Source organism: Hypomesus transpacificus, chromosome 3, assembly GCF_021917145.1.
Source record: "Hypomesus transpacificus isolate Combined female chromosome 3, fHypTra1, whole genome shotgun sequence".
Taxonomy (NCBI): Eukaryota; Metazoa; Chordata; class Actinopteri; order Osmeriformes; family Osmeridae; genus Hypomesus; species Hypomesus transpacificus.
Genome location: NC_061062.1, coordinates 3,422,554 through 3,442,439, shown reverse-complemented (window position 1 = coordinate 3,442,439; position 19,886 = coordinate 3,422,554). Strand labels below are relative to the sequence as shown.

At 51.0% G+C, this 19,886-nt stretch overlaps 1 protein-coding gene across 3 annotated transcripts in view; it reads left to right on the top strand.

Moving 5' to 3' along the window:
• Nucleotides 1–19,886, top strand: part of daam1a (dishevelled associated activator of morphogenesis 1a) — a 38,320-nt gene that overhangs the window by 789 nt on the left and 17,645 nt on the right. For 2 of the 3 annotated variants that reach the window (XM_047018359.1, XM_047018357.1), the window contains exons 2-6: nucleotides 14,086–14,344; nucleotides 17,623–17,712; nucleotides 18,791–18,862; nucleotides 19,019–19,113; nucleotides 19,622–19,841. In XM_047018359.1, coding sequence (XP_046874315.1) covers nucleotides 14,159–14,344; nucleotides 17,623–17,712; nucleotides 18,791–18,862; nucleotides 19,019–19,113; nucleotides 19,622–19,841 — 663 coding nt within the window. In that variant the 5' untranslated portion in view covers nucleotides 14,086–14,158. Of the gene's footprint in view, nucleotides 1–5,404; nucleotides 5,865–14,085; nucleotides 14,345–17,622; nucleotides 17,713–18,790; nucleotides 18,863–19,018; nucleotides 19,114–19,621; nucleotides 19,842–19,886 lie in introns of those variants that run through there. The other variant, XM_047018358.1, reaches the window with a different exon arrangement.

Below are 19,886 nucleotides of genomic sequence, written 5' to 3'. Positions count from 1 at the left end.
GTGTATACGAGAAAACGTAGACTTAACTACCACACCACCAGTTTGGTTCCACCCAACTCCCTTCCACTAACTAACCCCAGTACCAACCTGTCTTGTCTTTGTGAAATATGACGGGCGTTTTTCTGGCTGACGCAGACACGCATGCCTCAGCATCTCAATCATTGACAAAACCCAGCTGTGTGTGAGAAGGAGAGAGAGTTTGTGAGAGAGAGAGAGTACCCTATGTAAGTGGCATCTCAGCAGCACCTTAAATGCTGTGTGTACTGGGCATGGGTCCAAGAAGGGTTTAGAGATTGGGGACCATAACCCTCTCCCTTGGTACTGTAGTGTGTACGTGTATGTGTGTGTGTGTGTGTGATGCAGGGTAGATGTGGAGGAGTGTTTGAGTGGGTGGTGGGTAGGTACTTGTTAGCCTGTATCCCAGGGTATTGGCGCAGCTCATTAATGAGTGTGTGTGTAGCTGTGTAGCTGCACCACGCATAGTGGAACTCCAAGAGAAGTCTTCAATTAGAGCAGTGAGGTCAGGGTGGTGCTGGGGAGGCAGGGAGCTGCTCACTAGCTGTGCCAGGGAACGTCAGGCCATGCCAGAGACCTGATCCTGAAGTCTGCTACCACCACAACACACACTGGTGACATTAACAGACAGTGTCTGTCTGATGATCAGTTTCACTGTGGGTCTCTCTGCTCCCTAGCTGTATATCGTTTCTATTGTTCTGTCATTCTATCTCTGTTCTGTAACTGCCTGTCTGTCTGTCTCTGCCTGTCTGTCTGTCTGCCTGCTGTCTGCCTGCATGTCTGTCTGTTTTAATTCTACAGCCATAACATGAAGCCCCAGATGGCAATCGACAACTTATCTCGATGAAACCGAACATTGCGTTTTGCTTTCAGCTGTGTTGCAGTTTCAGACTGTGACGATGTGGAGTGATTTCCGTGTGTGTGTGTGTGTGTGCACCCACAGTACATGTCATTGTGTGTGTGTGTGCCTGACTTGCATATTTTCTCGTGGTGTAGACAGGTGTTGCATGATTCTACTGGGTTGGTCACACAAACACACCCTTCGCTGGCCAGCCGACGTAGGAGAATGTGGGAGGCATTCTGCCCATGGTTCAACACCCTGACATGGCCTTCCTTTTGGCTTCCCCCAGCTTCATCTACCCTGATCCCCACAAGTGCACTGGGTGCATATGGCTTAAGGATTGATTTGGGATGGGATCCGAGTCCCTGGCCCTACCACCCATGCCTTCAGCCCATGGCCTTGCCCCAGCCCCAGTCCTCCAGTCCAGCCTCAACCTAGTCTCAAACCCAGTCAAGCCGCAACAATAGGCTGGTGGGGTTGTTTGGACGTCCCTATTCTGTGTGTGTGTGTGCTTCAGTGAGACAGGACAATGGTGGGACTCTGTGTTATTCTCTCCCAGGCCCAGCCTAGAGTCAGCCTATCAGCCCTCTGCTGCCTAGCTGGGCCCAGGTCCCCCCACTGCCCAACACACACACACACACACACTCGCACACACACTCGCACACCATTTCCACCAATCTTAAAAACATTGGTGCAAAGTTGGTGTGATTGGGTTTACCTGTGATCACTTGTGGTGTGGGTCAAGAGATGGTTATACTCGTTTTAAGATAAGGCTCTGCTTTTAAGAGAGGACTGTACAGGTCTTGTGCATTATGCTGAATATCCTTTTCACTACCGTGTCATTGAAAATGTGTGACAGTGATATAACCACTCAATTGTTACCAGTTCTAACATTCTTCCCCGGAAGAAACTAGAAGCAGATGAAAATTTAAGATTTGGCAGGATTCCTATGTTAAAAAGCTTCTCTCAAGTCACACTTTTCAAATCAAATCAAATGTTATTTGCATAGCCCTTTTTCCAAGCAATGTCACATATGGCTTCACAGACACCCATAGAACTGCACCTAAACCAACCTAAAACCTTCAAAGAAGACAAGTAAAACTCGTAAAGAAGTCTTGGGAGGAATAATTCAGTGAGGAATTCTTTCCTCCAGAGACGGTTAGTGATACAGCGAGGTGCAGACCATATGCTGAATATAAGAAACACTTTTATTGACAGGCAATGTCCCTAAATGTGTTAAATTGTAGTTGTGCTCTAGGTCAAAGTGGGTCGAGACTTAATGTGTCTGACATGGGTTAAACCCTTGTTCTTCAGCCGCACTGGTGTATGGGTGACTGTTATGATCCTATCAGCGAATGTCCATTCTGAGATCTGTTTAGTCAAGAAGTTTCCTCTGGTTCTCAAATGGAGCGCAAGCTACAGCATCACAAATGATCTCCTGTATGAGCAGATTCCTTGGAAAACATGTTTTCATATTCTTTGAGATGTTTTTGGCTGCGATTTATCACATATTTATTTAGCTGTCCAAGTTCACATTTCAGCTGTATTAGCTTGCATTTGAGTGTGTTAGCTTGGTTTTTAGCTTAACTAATGTGGAACAGACAGTTAGCCAGTGAGTTTACAGTTGGTGCACTCTGTAAGCAGATTCTGAAATGCAAGTAATAACATTTACCCTAATTGGTTAGTCGAGGAAAAAAACAAGCAGCTCACTAAGATTTAGTTTAGTGTCATACAGAGCAGTTTTAACTAACGCACACTAAGAAACAAACAAACAAACAAATGCTTTCAGACTCTTTCCACTGTGTTCTTGTATCATTACTAATGCAGATCTCAGCTCAGAAGCCTTCATACATTAAGCAGGGAGAAAGAACTGTTAGGAAATACTCTCAAACCATAAAATACTGTTTGATTCTCTATCAATTTTTGATGGCGGGTGTTATGAAATGCTGATGTAGAAACCTGGAAGCGCAGCAACAGCAGGGTGAGCTTGGTTCCTGATCTGAGCCCCATGTTGCACCATTACACTCCCTAACAATGCTGCCCTCATCCAGCCTCTAAGCCAGCCATGCTCCAGCTATCTGATCCCTGAGCCGGGAAGGGAGCCGAGCGCAGGCTTACTGAGGGCCCGGAGGGAAACTGGGGGCCTACAGAGCCCCAATGGCCTCCCTTCCCACGGTGCTCGGCATCAATAGGTTTTTCTCATTGCGACATGTTTGTTAAAGAGCCCTGGTGACATTCCTCTCTGAATCTGATTGGGGCAGGAATGGTTTGTCAGTGACATTCCCAAAAGACTGTCGCATACACACAAACAAACAGATACTTAATAGGTATGTTGTGTCATGGTGGTAAAGTGATGGATACCTAGCTGGTATGTAGTTAAGCTAGATATCACAGTGTCTCTGCAGTGATGTGTCAGTTGCAGGCATGACGAGCCTTCAACAATGACAAGAGTCAGAATGTAGCAACTTGAAGAAACTGAACACCAGTAGCAAAGCATGTGCCATTAAAGTGTTACGTCTGGTGGATTTCAATCCAAAGAGGAAGCCTCCTTTTGCCTGTATGGTCTCAGCGACATGGTTATCAGCCAAGCCAGACACAACCACAGCCGTGTGAGCTCCCTGTTAGTGGTTGACCCCGTGGTTGTTTGGGGAAGGGGGGGGGGGGGTGCCGTGTGGGTGTGCCTGGCAGAGTGATGCGTCACACCTGTAACAGACCACCTGTTCAGACTCGCCGAAGGCCAAACTCCACACTCTCCATAGTGGAGATCATGTTTACCTAAACAGAGATACACGATCCCACCGCGCTGGAATGTGTGGGAGATGAGCATGCATAAAACATCAACACAATACCTGATATACGCACACAAACATCAGCAAAATACAACCCCCCCCCCCCATACGTAGATTAAGCATTCAACACAAGCACTACCTGATATACTGTGCTGATATGAAGTGAAGTAGCTTTTCAATAAGTGTCTTGGGTCCGATTTCCCAGGTGTTATTTAGTTAAGGCTGGATGTCAGCAATATGAAGAGGGGTTTTCAGGTGATATGATGAGAACGGGACCCCTCCCCCTCTCTCCCCCCTCTCTCCCACCTCCCCCTCTTTTCCCCTCTCTCCCCCCTCCCCCTCTCTCCCCCCTCCCCCTCTTTCCCCCCTCCCCCTCTTTCCCCCCTCCCCCTCTTCCCCTCCCCCTCCCCCTCTCCCCCCCCTCCCCCTCTCTCCCCCTCTCTCCCCCCTCCCCCTCTCTCCCCCCCTCCCCCTCTCTCCCCCCTCCCCCTCTCTCCCCCTTCCCCCTCTTTCCCCCCCCCTCCCCCTCTTTCCCCCCTCCCCCTCTCTCCCCCCTCCCCCTCTCTCCCCCCTCCCCCTCTTCCCCCCCTCCCCCTCTCTCCCCCCTCCCCCTCTCTCCCCCCCTCCCCCTCTTCCCCCCCACCTCCCCCTCTCTCCCCCGTCCCCCTCTCTCCCCCTCTCTCCCCCCCTCCCCCTCTTCCCCCCCACCTCCCCCTCTCTCCCCCGTCCCCCTCTCTCCCCCTCTCTCCCCCGTCCCCCTCTCTCCCCCTCTCTCCCCCTCTCTCCCCCCTCCCCCTCTCTCCCCCCTCCCCCTCTCTCCCCCCTCCCCCTCTCGCATCCATCCAAAGAAGAGCCTCGGTTCTTTCTCTTAAAAACATCCTCGACACGACACGACAGTTCTATCTCTCTACTTAGCGACAATCAGACTAAACAAACCAGCAGTGGATGCTGGGTATTATCCGGGCGAAGGTCGGTTGCTGTGTTGTTGTTGACACAGTGGACTAGGAGACTGAACACTCCACCACCAGACTCAGCTGGGGAACCTTCGACTGTTTCTCCAGCTCCTGCCTGCTTCACTGATTTAGTCTCTTAAACTGGGGTGAGCGATCATTGACTGATTGGCTCGCTGACAGCTGTCTTACAACCTGCCTGGCTTTCTCCTTTGTCTCCTGCCCTGCCTGGTTGGCTGGCTGGCAGGCTGGTTCACTCAGGCCTTATGTGTCCTCTGGGAGAACAGGTCTATCTAGCCTGCTGTGGTTGCCTTTCTAGTCAATGATTATTACTTTTTTAATATTCAGGCAGCTTTTCACCAGCGGGGAGAATGAGTGAGAGACTGGCATACTGAGTGAATCAAATATAATCTTCAAACTTTGGGGATCAAGCTGCACATCTGGTGGCTTGTTGGCCAGCCTGCCAGCTGTTGTCACACAAAGCTGCCTTCTGTATGTAAACTCTGTCTTATAAACACACTCTGCTGTCCTATTACCTTTACACAACACTTAGTAGCTATCTGTCTTTCCTTTTTTGTCTCTCTCTCTCCCTCCCACCCTTTGTCTCTCTCTCTCTTTTCTCTTTATCACTCCCACTCTTTCTGTTTTTATCTCCACCATCTTTCTTTCTATCTTTCTGTCTCTTTCCCTCCCCCACCCTCTCTCTTTCATTATCGTACTATCCCCCCTATCTCTCTTTCTCTCTGTCTCCCTTGATCTCTAGATCAGCCCGAAGAGACACGGGGTGTGGGCGGGTCTGAGCTCCGACTCCCTCCAATAGGAGGACAGAAACCGGAGAAGGGGGTGTTACTAGTCAGTCGAGGGCTGTCGGTTAGCTGAGACAGCAGCAGTAGCTGCAGGAGCAGAATATGTGCGTGCGCGTGTGTGTGTGTCCAGGAGCGATTCTTGGAGGAGGTAGTATTATAAGCTTCCTGTAGGGCTGGGCTGGACCCCGCTGGGCTGTGCTGTCCCCTTCTACGTGTCTGGAAGATGTCGTGTCCAGGCTGAGGAAGTGTGGATGTGTGGACTCAGTGTCCTGGAAAGGGCTGTATCTCTCTGGATCAGTTTTAGTCTCACTCCTCCCTGTGGTCTGGCTGGTGGGACTGGACAAGGCAGGCCTAGAGTAGGTCTCCGCAGCTGGGCTCAGTCTCCACGACACACTGCTTCTGTCTGGACTGGACATGTAGTTGTTTAGTTGCTCAATCTGGATATATTGCTGTGGTCTACAAGGTAAGACTGGCTTTCACCACTTCTTATGTAATGTTCCCCCTCACAGCCAAACCCTAACTTTGACCCAGTTGTTGCAGGTAAACAGGGGTTTTGTTGCTCGTTTGTGGCTAGATTGTTGATTACAATCTGAGCTGGGGCTGTTTTCCCCTGTCTGGGGGGGGGGGGGGGGGGGGGGGGGGGGGGGGGGGGGGGGGGGGGGGGGGGAAGGGTTAAGTATTACCATCCTCTGCATCTAGGTTGGTGTGTGACTCAGGGGAAAAGGGAAAATATCAGTCATTTCTTCTCAGTGTGGCTAGAGCCAGACTTTGACACACACTCACCCTTTGAGTGTGGGCCTGCCGTCTACAGAAAAACTATTATGAATGGAATGAGGCTGGCATGCATTTTCTTCCCGGGGTGTGACAACACACGCACACGCGCACCACAGGGAGAGAGAGAGAGAGAGAGAGAGAGAGCGAGCAGGGTCAAGTTGTTTATCTCATGTTTTACTGTTTTTAGCCAGGCTGGGTAGCTAATGGTAGGTTTAGCTTTCATGGAGGTTTTAGTGGTGTTGTCTGTGTGTTTAAGTTCAAGGAAGAAGAGGATTGTGTTCACCTCACAGTTCCAGTAACACACCGTGCTCCCGGCCTCCGGGTGGTAGGCAGGGGGGTGCGGGGCTAACGGTAACAAGTTAGGTAGACAATGCACCGGTATACTATGTCAAGGGTTATGACGAACGTTATAAGTTAAATGGCGCCCATTATATGGGTCAAGGGTTAGAGAGGTTAGCGAAACAGTGTCAGTAACTAGGTTCAGTGGTAAGAGAAGCTAGCTAAACAGTGTTAGGAGCTAGGCTCAATTGTTACTGAAGGTAGAGCTAGCTAGCTAAACAGTGTTAGTAGCTAGACGATGTGCGTAGAAAGGCAGGCTAGTCTATATTGTGTCAGTTGTAGCTCATTGGTGAGATTGGCTGGCTAAGTTGTGTTGGGAAGTCACCACAAGGCTACTATTTGTTCGTTAACGTGGTTAGTCGTGCATATGATTTAGTGTAGTGTTGAGGATTTAGGTCGGTTATAAGTGCCGATTTACGAAGCTGAGCTGTGACATTGCTTGTAAAAAGGGCCACACAAATAAAACGTGATTTTAATTAGTGTACATCACAGTTTGAATTGCAGTAGAGTGTCATGTATCTCCGCCTTCCTTATCTCCATGGCGATCGTGGTTGCCTCGTCTGGTTACTGGCCCCTGGAGGTTCCCCTTGTCTGTGAGTGACACAGCTGGTCATGGGGAGCTGGTCTCTTTCTGGTGTCCATGGCGACCAGAAGGCACCCTCATCCCTGTGGATTAGCCCATGTAATACAGAGCAGTGTGCTGGTGACTGCCCTGGCAACCAGGAGGGAGAGGGGGTGGGGTGCCTCGGCAACTGGGGTATGTGGGGGGCTGTGGGGACTTGGGGTGGTATGAGAGTGTGGAAGGCTGAATTTGGGATCAGGTGGGTACTGACGGGTGTGTGGTGTGTTTGTGAACCCTGCAAACCTGTTCTACAAGAGACTGTATTCTTCCGTATCCTGACTCCCTGCTTCCGGCCTGACTGCCCGCCTGCCTGTCTGCCCTTCAGGTTATCTGAGGAGAGAGACAAGACCCCTCCTCTGACCCCCCGCCCCTTCCCCCCCCCCCCCCCCCCCCCCCCCCCCCTGGGGCAGGAGGGCCGATCACCCTGTCAGCTTCTCTGACAGAGGTATTGATGTCCACCCTGCAGACCAGAGTCTTGTATGGACTGTCCCCTCGCTATCTTGCTTCCAGGTTCTGGTTTCAGGGTAGGTGGCCGGTCTGCTGCATCTCCTCCCTAATGGGTTTGTGGTGGTAAACATCAGCCTGCTGCAGAGTCAGAGTAGGAGCGAGGTAGTGTTTCAGTTTAGGTGTAGAGAAGTGGGACATGTGAATTAGTGACTTATCTCTCCCCATGGCATTCAGCAGGGAGGCCCAAAATAGTGCCCCCCTCCTCCCTATCAAATCAATCCCAAATACTCTGAGCTAGCTACGTAGCCGTGTGACCTGGTTTATCTGCTCTCTGCTCTGGTAGCACCTCATATCTCCTGCTGCTGATCTATTTCTGTTGGTCTACTTCACTGACCTGTCCTCTTCTCCTCGCCTCGCCTCTCTCTTTGCCTCTCCTCTCTTCGCCTCTCCTCTCCCAGTGGTTTCAACAGTAGGCCCAGCTCTCTCACTGCACCGGTCACACTCTCTCTTAATGGGAGCTGACAGGCTGGAGCTGCTGCTCTGTATTCTCCGTGGTCACACTGTGTGTGTGTGTGTGTGTTAGATAACCTTTCTGTACTGTAAGCGAGTTCTGAGCCTGGATGGGATTGAGTTATTGATCTGGTGGTGCATTGATTAGGTCCGGAGATGGGTTTATTATGTAAATAGCTGCCTGCCTGCCTGCCTGCCCGCTGGCCCGCCTGCCTGCCAGCCTGCCTGCCTGCCTGCCTGCCTGCCTGCCTGCCCGCCTGCCTGCCAGCCTGCCCGCCTGCCTGCTGGCCCGCCTGCCTGCCAGCCTGCCTGCCAGCCTGCCTGCCCGCCCATCCATCTGTCTTGTCCATCTCCAGATCCTGTTGACCTGGTCCTGAGCACTGACCAGCCTTGCCCTGCCCACCTGGTCCACTCAATCAATACAGCTGTCTATCTCTCTGCTCTCACAAGCTGTTCGATCATTGCTTATTGATTCGCTTAAAAGCCATGTTCTAATAGGCTGGAGGCCGGGTGGTGTGGACATGTGACTGGAAAAGCGAAAGAGGGAGAGAAAAGTAGGGATGAAGGGATGATTCCCTCAGCACTGTAGAGCAGCTACAGAGCCGACCAGATGTGACCGCTGCGGAGTGGCCTCCCGCTGCTTATCAGGACTCCAGGTTCTTCCAGGCTTCAAGCCACAGAAGGGTGCGTGTGTTCTAGATGAAAGAGATCGACGTGGTTGCTGGGGGGCTGTCACCAGGGGCGGGACTCTGTGAGGCCTGCTTTTTCTTCTTTCCTGTTCAGATCGTCATGGGAGAGCTTGGTTAGACATGGGGGAAGCCTGAGGCGGTGTGTGTGTGTGTGTGTGCGTGTGTGTGTGTGTGCATGCATGTGGCGAGAGAGAGAGACGAGAGTGTGTCAACCCACCCTGTCTTTCCCGTTAACACGCTTCACATATTCCAACAATTATGGGATGCCCACCTCCCAATACAATGATGTCACCAGTTTGAAGATAATGATTGTCCAGTGCCGAATCAAATATTCAGTCTCTGTACTATAACTGTACGCAGAAACATATAACACACATGCACACAATGTCCATTAGCCTTGGAGGTAGATATGTTAACAAGCAGTAGTCTGGCAGACAGGCGGCTGTTCCTACATACCTCCTCATCAACAGGACTGCATCCACAGGAGGTAATTACTGCTGTCTGCATCTCTCTCTCTCTTTCTCTCACACACACACACACACTCGCACACACACACAAACACTCAGCCTGTCGGCAGCTCTGAGGGCATGTCCTGTCCAACCCGCAGAGCACAGGACGAACAGCCGAAGACGCTGACATGCTTTAGACCATGACCGTGCCAGGTGATGATGTGTGTGTGTGTGTGTGTGTGTGGGGGAGGTGGGATGGGAGGTTGGCTCCTTCTAACATTGTCAGCCTGATGCTTCTGGTGAATCTGCTGCAGTGATTCTTAAGAGGAATAAGAGTTATATTTGGCTAAATAATACAGCATCTCTATTCATAACCACTGTACACACACACACACATTATGTAGCATCTATATCTGGCTAGGGTGGTGCAGTGGTCTGTTAAGTACAGGATATGTGACATCTATTCAGCGATGACTCCATACTTGAACAGACTACACTGTCTTTGACCACTGAGCTGCTAACCAATCCTCTTTCTTCACCGCTGAAATGCTGACCAATCACTTCATCTACTGCCGAGCAGCTAACTAATCCGCTTCATTCACTTCTCAACTAACCAGCCAATTAGCGTCATTCTTTTTTCAACTTCATCGGCTTCAGTCATTGTCTGGGAATGGCTATCAACATTCTTCATCCTTCTAGCTGTTAACAGAATAGAGTATATAACAGGGTAGAACAATCTCCTCCAACCATCATCAGTAACAGACTGGTTTGAGAACAATAGCATAGAGAGACAGTAAGCAATCATCATTGTCTTTGTATGGTGTATGTGGATGAGAGTACATGCATGTTTGAGGAGTATGTTTTAGCTCTTGGAAAAGTGTGTGTGTGCAGGATAAAGAGTGTTTCAGCTCAAGTTATCATCTCTGACATCTGGAGCCGATATGTTACAGACTTGCGCACGCACTATACACACACACACACTTTACACACTAATGACATGTGGATCATGGGAAAGATACAAGGTTCTTGTCTCCTTGTCTAGAATTAGCTCTGTCATCTTACTATGATGTTGAAAGTGACATTCGTGTTAAGATCTAATCACCAACTTTTGTACATATGTCCAGATTTGTCTAAATCAGAACCCAGATACGGTTCTACTTCAGTCTGATGAAGACCAGACTACAGTAGATTTAGCAACCACCATTTTTTCCCAAATATGTCCTTATTTGCATATTATTGTGGAATGCGGAAATCTGCACGTTCCAGTCAAATCTCTGGGTGTCTACTTCCTGTGTTTATCTGTTTAGATGTTCTGAGCTGGTCGCATGTCTGGTGAAGACTTCTGGGGAACATGGACAGTCGTGGGCTAGTCTGATAGTTCTGAACAAACCCTGGAACTATAGATTCTAAGCAGGAAACTGGATGTTGTGGTGCCTGACTGTTCCTTCCTGTCGGTCTGATATTTGTTCCAGTCCTTCCTATAGGCTATGTTAATGACCATGTACTAGTTATTCCTATTGGCTGTTAGTATAACCATGTCTGGAGCATTCCTTCTTATAGGCTGTGTTCAAATGACCATGTCAGTACCAGTCATTCCTATTGGCTGTGCCTAAAGATGATCATATAATTCAACAGCTACCCTTTCTCTTCTGACAGCAGGAACATCAGCCAGTGTGGCTTTGTAGGAGTGTGTGGATTGACTGAGGAAGACACGGATGTGTGTGTAGGTGTGTTTGCATCTGTGTGTGTGTATCTGTGTGTGCGTTTGCATACATGCTTGTGTGTGTGTGTGTGTGTTGTATTACCTGCATCCACGCCCTGCCTGACTCACCGGGCAGGACCAGCAGACAGGCCCCAGCCTTACACAGGCATGTAGGCAGCTTCATGTCCCAGCACCAGTTGTTGTTCCTGGTTCATCACGTTGTGGGAAGGCGCGTGCATTTCAGATACAGAGATTAATATAGCTCATGGTGGTTATAAGAGATTTGAATGTGCAGCCTCAACATTAAAGATGTACTGTCTTACACACGCGTACATAATCTCCCTTACCCCAGCACACTCTGTGCGTGCCTCTTGGTTCATTGTTTGTATTTAGGAGGATATGAGGGGAGCGAAGGAGGCAGGTAGAGCTGCCTCAGGAGTAGAGGAGGCAAGCAGAGCTGCCTTAGGAGTAGAGGAGGCAGATAAAGCTGCCTCAGGAGTAGAGGAGGTAAGCAAAGCTGCCTCAGGAGTAAAGGAGGCAGATAGAGCTGCCTCAGGAGTAGAGGAGGCAGGTAGAGCTGCCTCGGGAGTAGAGGAGGCAGGCACAGCTGCCTCAGGAGTAGAGGAGGCAGGTAGAGCTGCCTCAGGAGTAGAGGCGGCAAGCAGAGCTGCCTCGGGAGTAGAGGAGGCAGGTAGAGCTGCCTCAGGAGTAGAGGAGGCAGGTAGAGCTGCCTCAAGAGTAGAGGAGGCAAGCAGAGCTGCCTCAGGAGTAGAGGAGGCAGGTAGAGCTGCCTCAGGAGTAGAGGAGGCAGGTAGAGCTGCCTCAGGAGTAGAGGAGGCAAGCAGAGCTGCCTCAGGAGTAGAGGAGGCAGGTAGAGCTGCCTTAGGAGTAGAGGAGGCAGATAGAGCTGCCTCAGGAGTAGAGGAGGTAAGCAAAGCTGCCTCAGGAGTAAAGGAGGCAGATAGAGCTGCCTCAGGAGTAGAGGAGGCAGGTAGAGCTGCCTCGGGAGTAGAGGAGGCAGGCACAGCTGCCTCGGGAGTAGAGGAGGCAGGTAGAGCTGCCTCAGGAGTAGAGGAGGCAGGTAGAGCTGCCTCAGGAGTAGAGGAGGCAGGTAGAGCTGCCTCAGGAGTAGAGGAGGCAAGCAGAGCTGCCTCAGGAGTAGAGGAGGCAGGTAGAGCTGCCTCAGGAGTAGAGGAGGCAAGCAGAGCTGCCTCAGGAGTAGAGGAGGCAGGTAGAGCTGCCTCAGGAGTAGAGGAGGCAAGCAGAGCTGCCTCGGGAGTAGAGGAGGCAGGTAGAGCTGCCTCAGGAGTAGAGGAGGCAGGTAGAGCTGCCTCAGGAGTAGAGGAGGCAAGCAGAGCTGCCTCAGGAGTAGAGGAGGCAGGTAGAGCTGCCTCAGGAGTAGAGGAGGCAGGTAGAGCTGCCTCAGGAGTAGAGGAGGCAAGCAGAGCTGCCTCAGGAGTAGAGGAGGCAGGTAGAGCTGCCTCAGGAGTAGAGGAGGCAGGTAGAGCTGCCTCAGGAGTAGAGGAGGCAGGTAGAGCTGCCTCAGGAGTAGAGGAGGCAAGCAGAGCTGCCTCAGGAGTAGAGGAGGCAGGTAGAGCTGCCTTAGGAGTAGAGGAGGCAGGTAGAGCTGCCTCGGGAGTAGAGGAGGCAGGTAGAGCTGCCTCGGGAGTAGAGGAGGCAGTCTTACCATCACCATCGTGATCGCTGCAAGCTGCTCTTTGAAACGGACAATATTAAAACCACCACTTCCTCTGGAGAATTTTTCAGTTGGATTCTTTGTTCCCTGCCTTTGAAGTGCCGTCAGGGAGGAAATAAGGAGTGAGAGAGGAAGAAAGGGGGGAGGTGGAGGGCGAGAAAGAGAAAAGGGAAAGGAAAATACTTCAGTGTCAAAGAATAGATTTGCATCAATTCCCTCTCTCTCTCCCACTTCACTCCTACTCTCCTTCCCTCCTTCCTTCCTTCCTTCCTTCCTTCCTTCCTTCCTTCCTTCCTTCCTTCCTTCCTTCCTTCCTTCCTTCCTTCCTTCCTTCCTTCCTTCCTTCCTTCCTTCCTTCCTTCCTTCCTTCCTTCCTTCCTTCCTTCCTCCTACCCTGTCTTTTAGGGTACAGGGAGACTGATTCAGGAAGCCATCCACCACTCAGCTTCCACGTCCACTTGCCCGTCTACTCTGCCAGTATACATCAGGGGCGGAGGGAGGGGCTGTGTGTGTGTGTGTGTGTGTATCTGGTGGGGGTTTGTGAACTGTAGCCAGACCCTGGCAGAGATAAAACAACATGTCTGAAAATAGAGGTAATTTAACATATATATATTCTTTTTTTGATTTGAGAAACTTGTTTAACATGTTTCACTTTATTTTCTTCTGTTGTATGTGTCTCTAAGTATGTGTGTAGAAGTGTCTTTTATGTGTCACTACTGTACCATGACTGAAGACTGGTGGTTTCTTATACATCAGTTTTATCGTCTGTGGGTGAGAGTAGAGTGAGAATGTGTTGAGTGAGAGTGTTAACTGTTTGCTGTGTGTGTGTGTGTGTGTGTGTGTGTGTGCACTCTGAGAAGAAGGTCACTTTGTTGGGTGTTTGGAAGACAGTTCTAAGCTGCTATGGCCCTGCTGTGTTGAGAACATTGAATTCTAAACACAAACACACAAACGTTAGGCATGCTGACAGACAAATCTACCTCTAAGTCAATCTTTCACTGAGTAAGAGTGAATAAAGCTCAAACAAACACACCCCCCCCCACACACACACACACACACACACACACACACTGCCCGCCGTCTGACCCATTACAGAATGCACTGCCTGGCACCGCAGATGACTGACTGGGTTTTACCTTTCTGTGGTTGCTAAACACGCTCTCTGTGTCATTCCTCTTCTCTCTTCCTTTTCTGACTCCCTCCTCTCTCTCTCTCTTATCTGTCTCTCCCTCTACTTCGACCTTTCTAAAGAAACAGTGGGAGTTCACGTTGGAATCAGTCTCCAAACTCTCTCCCTCACTTCACCATCACTGGTCTCTCCTCTCTGGTGACATCGATCATCTGACCGAGCTGTGCTTTAGATGTGTCCATCTCTATGTAGTTATTGTTGCTCGTAGACAAAGACAGACTTCAGTTTTCTTTAACTAACGGATCGCCTCCTCTTCCCCTCCCCCAGGTAGCCGCGGTAACCGACGGTAACGCTTCCTAGCCCGGCTTCCTGCCAGCTCCCGCTGCCGCCAGCCGTTGCCATGGCGCCCCGCAAGCGTGGCGGGCGGGGCTTGTCCTCCGTCATTTTCTGCTGCTTCAAAGGGAGCGACCACCCCGAGATCACGTACCGCCTCCGCCACGACAGCGGCTTCACCCTGCAGAGCCTGGAGCCCGCTCTGCCCATGCCGCCCTCCGAAGAACTGGACGCCATGTTCACCGAGCTGGTGGTACGTATCGCCCCTCATCCCCACCCTGTGTTGGTTTGAAAACACGGGACTGTTCGTTTTCCCTCGTCGAGTGTCTATATAGGTCCGCTCTCATGGGTTTGACCCAAATAAACACGGCTGGTGTCAAATGAACTAGTTGCTTTTGCTGTGTGGCCTTCTGTATTGCTGACTGCTACACTGGCTTGCTGGTCTTTCTCTGTGGCTGGACTACTTTAACAGTCAGCCATCTGGGATGCAGATAGTCTAATCACCAGCTCTTCAGGTATTAAACGGATGTAATCGCTAGTGGGAGGGATGTGGACGGGGGCCATGTTGGTTGTAGTTTTTTGCCATGTTGCTTGGATGGCAGCCATGTTGGTGGACAGCCAGGTGTGTGCTCTTTCCTTCAAACACAGAAAGACAAACAGACGTTCGCACACACACACACACACACACACACACACACACACACACACACACACACACACACGTAGGAGTGGTTTCCCCAGTGTCAGCTCAGTCAGCGCTCCCTCATACGTAGAGCTGTGTGGAGCACATCAACAACACAGAGAAATTATATAATCAACTAACCCTCCAGACCATATTCTCCTGTACACCATGTTATGGTATGAACATGTGGAGTAAAGAGGGGTAGAGATTAGGGGGAAGGGCTTGGAGGGTCCCTACTCTTGAGGAGAGACCGTGATTGGCTACTGGTTCTGGCTGGCCGGCTGTGTGGTTGTTGTTCTAGCTAATGATCCATGAAAGAGTCTGGCTGCTGACAGACAATAACAGCCCAACTCATTGAGCTCTGCAGACCCGCTCACTGCATGACTGGGATCGCCAGCGTGTGTGTGTCTCCGTGTCTGTACGCTCATGTATGTGTGTGTGTGCAGGCCCACCAGCGCGTGACTCGATTCAGTCCTGTCCCCCAACTCACTACTGCTACAGTTAGGCCCCTAGCGGGTCTGCACGCGCTCAGTAGAGTCCCTCTCGCCACCAGGCTGTGGCCTATCGGACGTCCTGTTGAGAACCAGCTGGTGTCTTTGTGTCCTGCCCGTGGAGCTGACAATGGGACTGGCCGAGATGTCAAACTAACTCTGTCAGACTAACTAGGGACCCTGCAGGAAACTCCACAGACCAGCACAACATGCTCTGGCCACAGCTAATGAGGAGCACAGCAGAGAGAGAAGAAGAAGAAGAGAGAGACTGGGGAAAGGACAAGAAGAAGAGAGAGAGACTGGGGAAAGGACAAGAAGAAGAGAAAGAGAGAGATAGACTGGGGAAAGGAGGAGAAGAGACTAATTGCATAGTGACAGAGGGAGAGAGAAAGGCGGAAAATTGCATAGAGTAGGGGGAAAACGAGAGATGGGGTGAATGGAGAGGGAGAGGGAGAGGGAGAGGGAGAGGGAGAGGGAGAGGGAGAGGGAGAGGGAGAGGGAGAAGAAACAAAGTCTAGAGGAGGGCTGATGGGAAAGCGAGTGTCTGGGCCCTGCAGTATCACTGCACCATGGAGAAGGCTAGGATCAGGCCAGAATACTGTGCAGGGAGGGGGAAGGAGAATCAAGCTCCGTAAAAAAAGACCCCTAGTTTTGCAGACTTTGCTATTTAACAGTGAACCAAACAAAGGTGTTCCGGTATCGGAGGCGTGACGTCAGTGTGTCTAGTGTGTGTAGTCCCGCCATGCCGGCTCTTCTTTTCACCCAGACGTCAATTCAGCTCTGTGACCACCTCTGCTGCCGGATTCATTCCGGTACAACAACAGTGACCCCCTCCTTCCGTGTCCAAACCTCCAACGCAGAGCTGCGAGGCGGCATGAAGGCAAAACCTTCCCCGTCTTGGACAGGCTGTGTTAGGAGACAGGCTACGTTAGAAGACAGGCTGCGTCAGAAGACAGGCTGTGTTAGAAGACAGGCACGTTAGAAGACAGGCTGTGTTAGAAGACAGGCACGTTAGAAGACAGGCTGTGTTAGATGACAGGCTGCGTTAGAAGACAGGCTGCGTTAGAAGACAGGCTGCGTTAGGAGACAGGCTGTGTTAGGAGACAGGCTGTGTTAGGAGACAGGCTGCGTTAGGAGACAGGCTGTGTTAGAAAAAAGGCTGTGTTAGAAGACGGGCACGTTAGAAGACAGGCTGTTAGGAGACAGGCTGTGTTAGAAGACAGGCTGCGTTAGAAGACAGGCTGCGTTAGAAGACAGGCTGCGTTAGAAGACAGGCTGCGTTAGAAGACAGGCTGTGTTAAAGAGGCTTGGCTCTGGCTGTCAGTCTGACCAGGGTCTGCAGGACAAACTGCCTGGAGAGACTGGAAGCACAATCTGGCTCTGCAGAGGGGAGGGGGGAGAGACCAGAGGGCATCTGGCCATGATGTTGTCTCTCTGGTATGCCTGGTCACGCTGCCTAACTTAGCCCTGACTGTAACTTGTGTGTGTGTGTGTGTGTGTGTGTGTGTGTAAGATGGTTTATGGCCAGCATATTTCATGCTGTCTGTTGAGGAGGTCTACGCAGTCTCTGGTGTGTGTGTGTGTGTCTCAGCTGATAGAGGGCTCCAGGGGAAAAGAGAAAGAGAGAGAGAGGTTGTTAGGGCTGTCCATTGGAATTCACGTTCCCCTGAGATCTGCTGAGACAATCCAGGGGGAGTCTGGTGGTCCCAGGCCTGAGATGCAGTCACTGAGGAGACCTTAAGACCCTATTGGAAGAGCTCTTTCTGATCTGCTACTTTGATCAAAAAGTAAAACAGCATAACTTAGTGAATGACTCAAAGTGTAGTTTTTTTTAACCAGATTTCCTCTGAGAATGTCACCATGCTATAATATTATCAAACGTGTGTAACATGACCAGTTCTTTCCTCTCTCCTCTCTCCTCTCCTCCTCTCTCCCTCTCCTGTTCTCCTCCTCTCTCCTCTCCTGTTCTTCTCCTCTCTCCTCTCCTGTTCTCCTCCTCTCTCCTCTCCTGTTCTCCTCCTCTCCCTCTCCTCCTTTCTCCTCTCTGCCTCTCCTGTTCTCCTCCTCTCTCCTCTCCTGTTCTCCTCCTCTCTCCTCTCCTGTTCTCCTCCTCTCTCCTCTCCTGTTTTCCTCCTCTCCTCCTCTCTCCTCTCCTGTTCTCCTCCTCTCTCCTCTCCTGTTCTCCTCCTCTCTCCTCTCCTGTTCTCCTCCTCTCCTCCTCTCTTCCTCTCCTGTTCTCCTCCTCTCTCCTCTCCTGTTCTCCTCCTCTCTCCCTCTCCTCCTTTCTCCTCTCTGCCTCTCCTGTTCTCCTCTTCTCTGCCTCTCCTGTTCTCTCCTCTCTCCTCTCCTGTTCTCCAGGATGAGCTGGACCTGACAGAGAAACACAGAGAAGCCATGTTTGCTCTGCCTGCTGAGAAGAAGTGGCAGATCTACTGCAGCAAAAAGAAGGTAAGGAGAGAAGGAGACAGAAAGACAGAAAGAATGTGTGTGTATTAGTTACAAGCTAAAAATGGGAGTTTCTGGTGATTTGTGTGGGAACTATTTTCATTGCAGTTGAAACTACCGAGCTGGTTCTGCAGCTGGACAGAGCGCTGAGAGAGAGAGGGGGAGGGGGGGGGGGGGGGGGGGATTTGGGAGAGAGAGAGAAACAGAGAATGTGTGTATGCAAGAAAGAGAGAGAACAGATCTGTCCTCGCTTGCTGTGAGAAAGGTCTTTAATCAGGTCTGCCAGACAAAACATTTGGCCAAGACTACACACACACAGTCCCGATCACACGCACACACAATCCCGATCACACACACACACACACACACACACACCCTGTTGCCCCCTCAGTGCCCCTGCCCCAGTTTTCACCAGTCAGTACATCAAAGCTGCCCTGCTGGGTTTCTCCCTCGATTAACAACATTGTTTTCCAATTGGAGCTTTTAACACAGGAGCCAAACCTGCCCAGTGCCTAAGCCCTAGCTTCAGATCATATTCCTGCTCTCCTCCCGAACACTCTGGGAATGTCTGTCTGTCTGTCCTGGGCTGGCTACCAGCCTTTTAACACAGGCTAGAGCTAGCCACAGCTAGCTGTGTTAAAAAGGCAGTGGTTGTGTCTGCCCTGAGCTATCTAGCTAGCTACAGCTAGCTGTGTTAACACACGGAGCTTTGACCTGACACGATCCATCTAGCCATAGCTACCAGTTTGTTAACACAAAGAAGTTTGACAGAGCACTGCAGTATTTCACATGTTGCAGCCACTATAAGTGACCTCATTCCTGTCCAGCTCAGCAACTCCCTAACTGAGGGGAAAGCCCGAGTCTGTATGAAAGGAAGTCTGTTTGTGTAGTCGAGTGTGTAACCATCCCTCTCTTTCACTGAAGCACTCACACAAAGCTGCAATGTTTGGCCAAGACAGTTTGGTCCAAAAATACTTAGCATATATTGCCTAATTAGATCATTGTAGGTATGCCCGAATTTGATTTGTTTGTGTGTGTGTGTTATCCATGTTTAGAGCTAACTTTCTGTGTGTGTTCTCAGGAACAGGAAGAGAACAAGGGAGCAACCAGCTGGCCAGAGTTCTACATTGACCAGCTCAACTCCATGGCTGCCGTAAGTGTGTGTGTGTTTGTGTGTGTGTTGGAGAGAGGGAGTGAATGGGGGGCGAACGAATGAGTCAGCATGATTTGACCGCAGGCTTAATGAGTGATTCGATTTCCTTGACTGTTTATTGATGTGAACCTGAAGCCCTGGTGTTCTGCTCTCCAGAGGAAGACTCTCCTGGCCCTGGAGAAGGAGGATGAGGAGGAGAGAAACAAGACAATAGAGAGTCTGAAGACGGCCCTGAGGACACAGCCCATGAGGTACACCCGTCACACACACACACAACCCCCCCCCACACACACACACACACACACACACACAACACCCCCCCTCATCCACACACATGCACACATGCACACAAACCCCCCTTCCCACACACACACCCTGCCACACACACACACCCTGCCACACACACACACCCTGCCACACACACACACCCTGCCACACACACACACCCTGCCACACACACACACCCTGCCACACACACACCCTGCCACACACACACCCTGCCACACACACACACCCTGCCACACACACGCCCTGCCACACACACACCCTGCCACACACACACACACCCTGCCACACACACACCCTGCCACACACACACACCCTGCCACACACACACCTTGCCACACACACACACCCTGCCACACACACACCCTGCCACACACACACCCTGCCACACACACACACCCTGCCACACACACGCCCTGCCACACACACACCCTGCCACACACACGTACCCTCTGACCTGTTCTCCTCTCCCAGGTTTGTGACACGGTTCATTGACCTGGACGGTCTGACCTGCATCCTGAACTTCCTGAAGAGCATGGACTACGAGACCACCGAGTCCCAGATCCACACCTCCCTGATTGGCTGCATCAAGGCCCTGATGAACAACTCCCAGGGGCGGGCCCACGTCCTGTCTCACTCCGAGAGCATCAACATCATCGCCCAGAGCCTCGCCACAGAGAACGTCAAGACCAAGGTAGGCACCGGAAGTGGACTGATGGAGGGTTATAGACTGTACCCA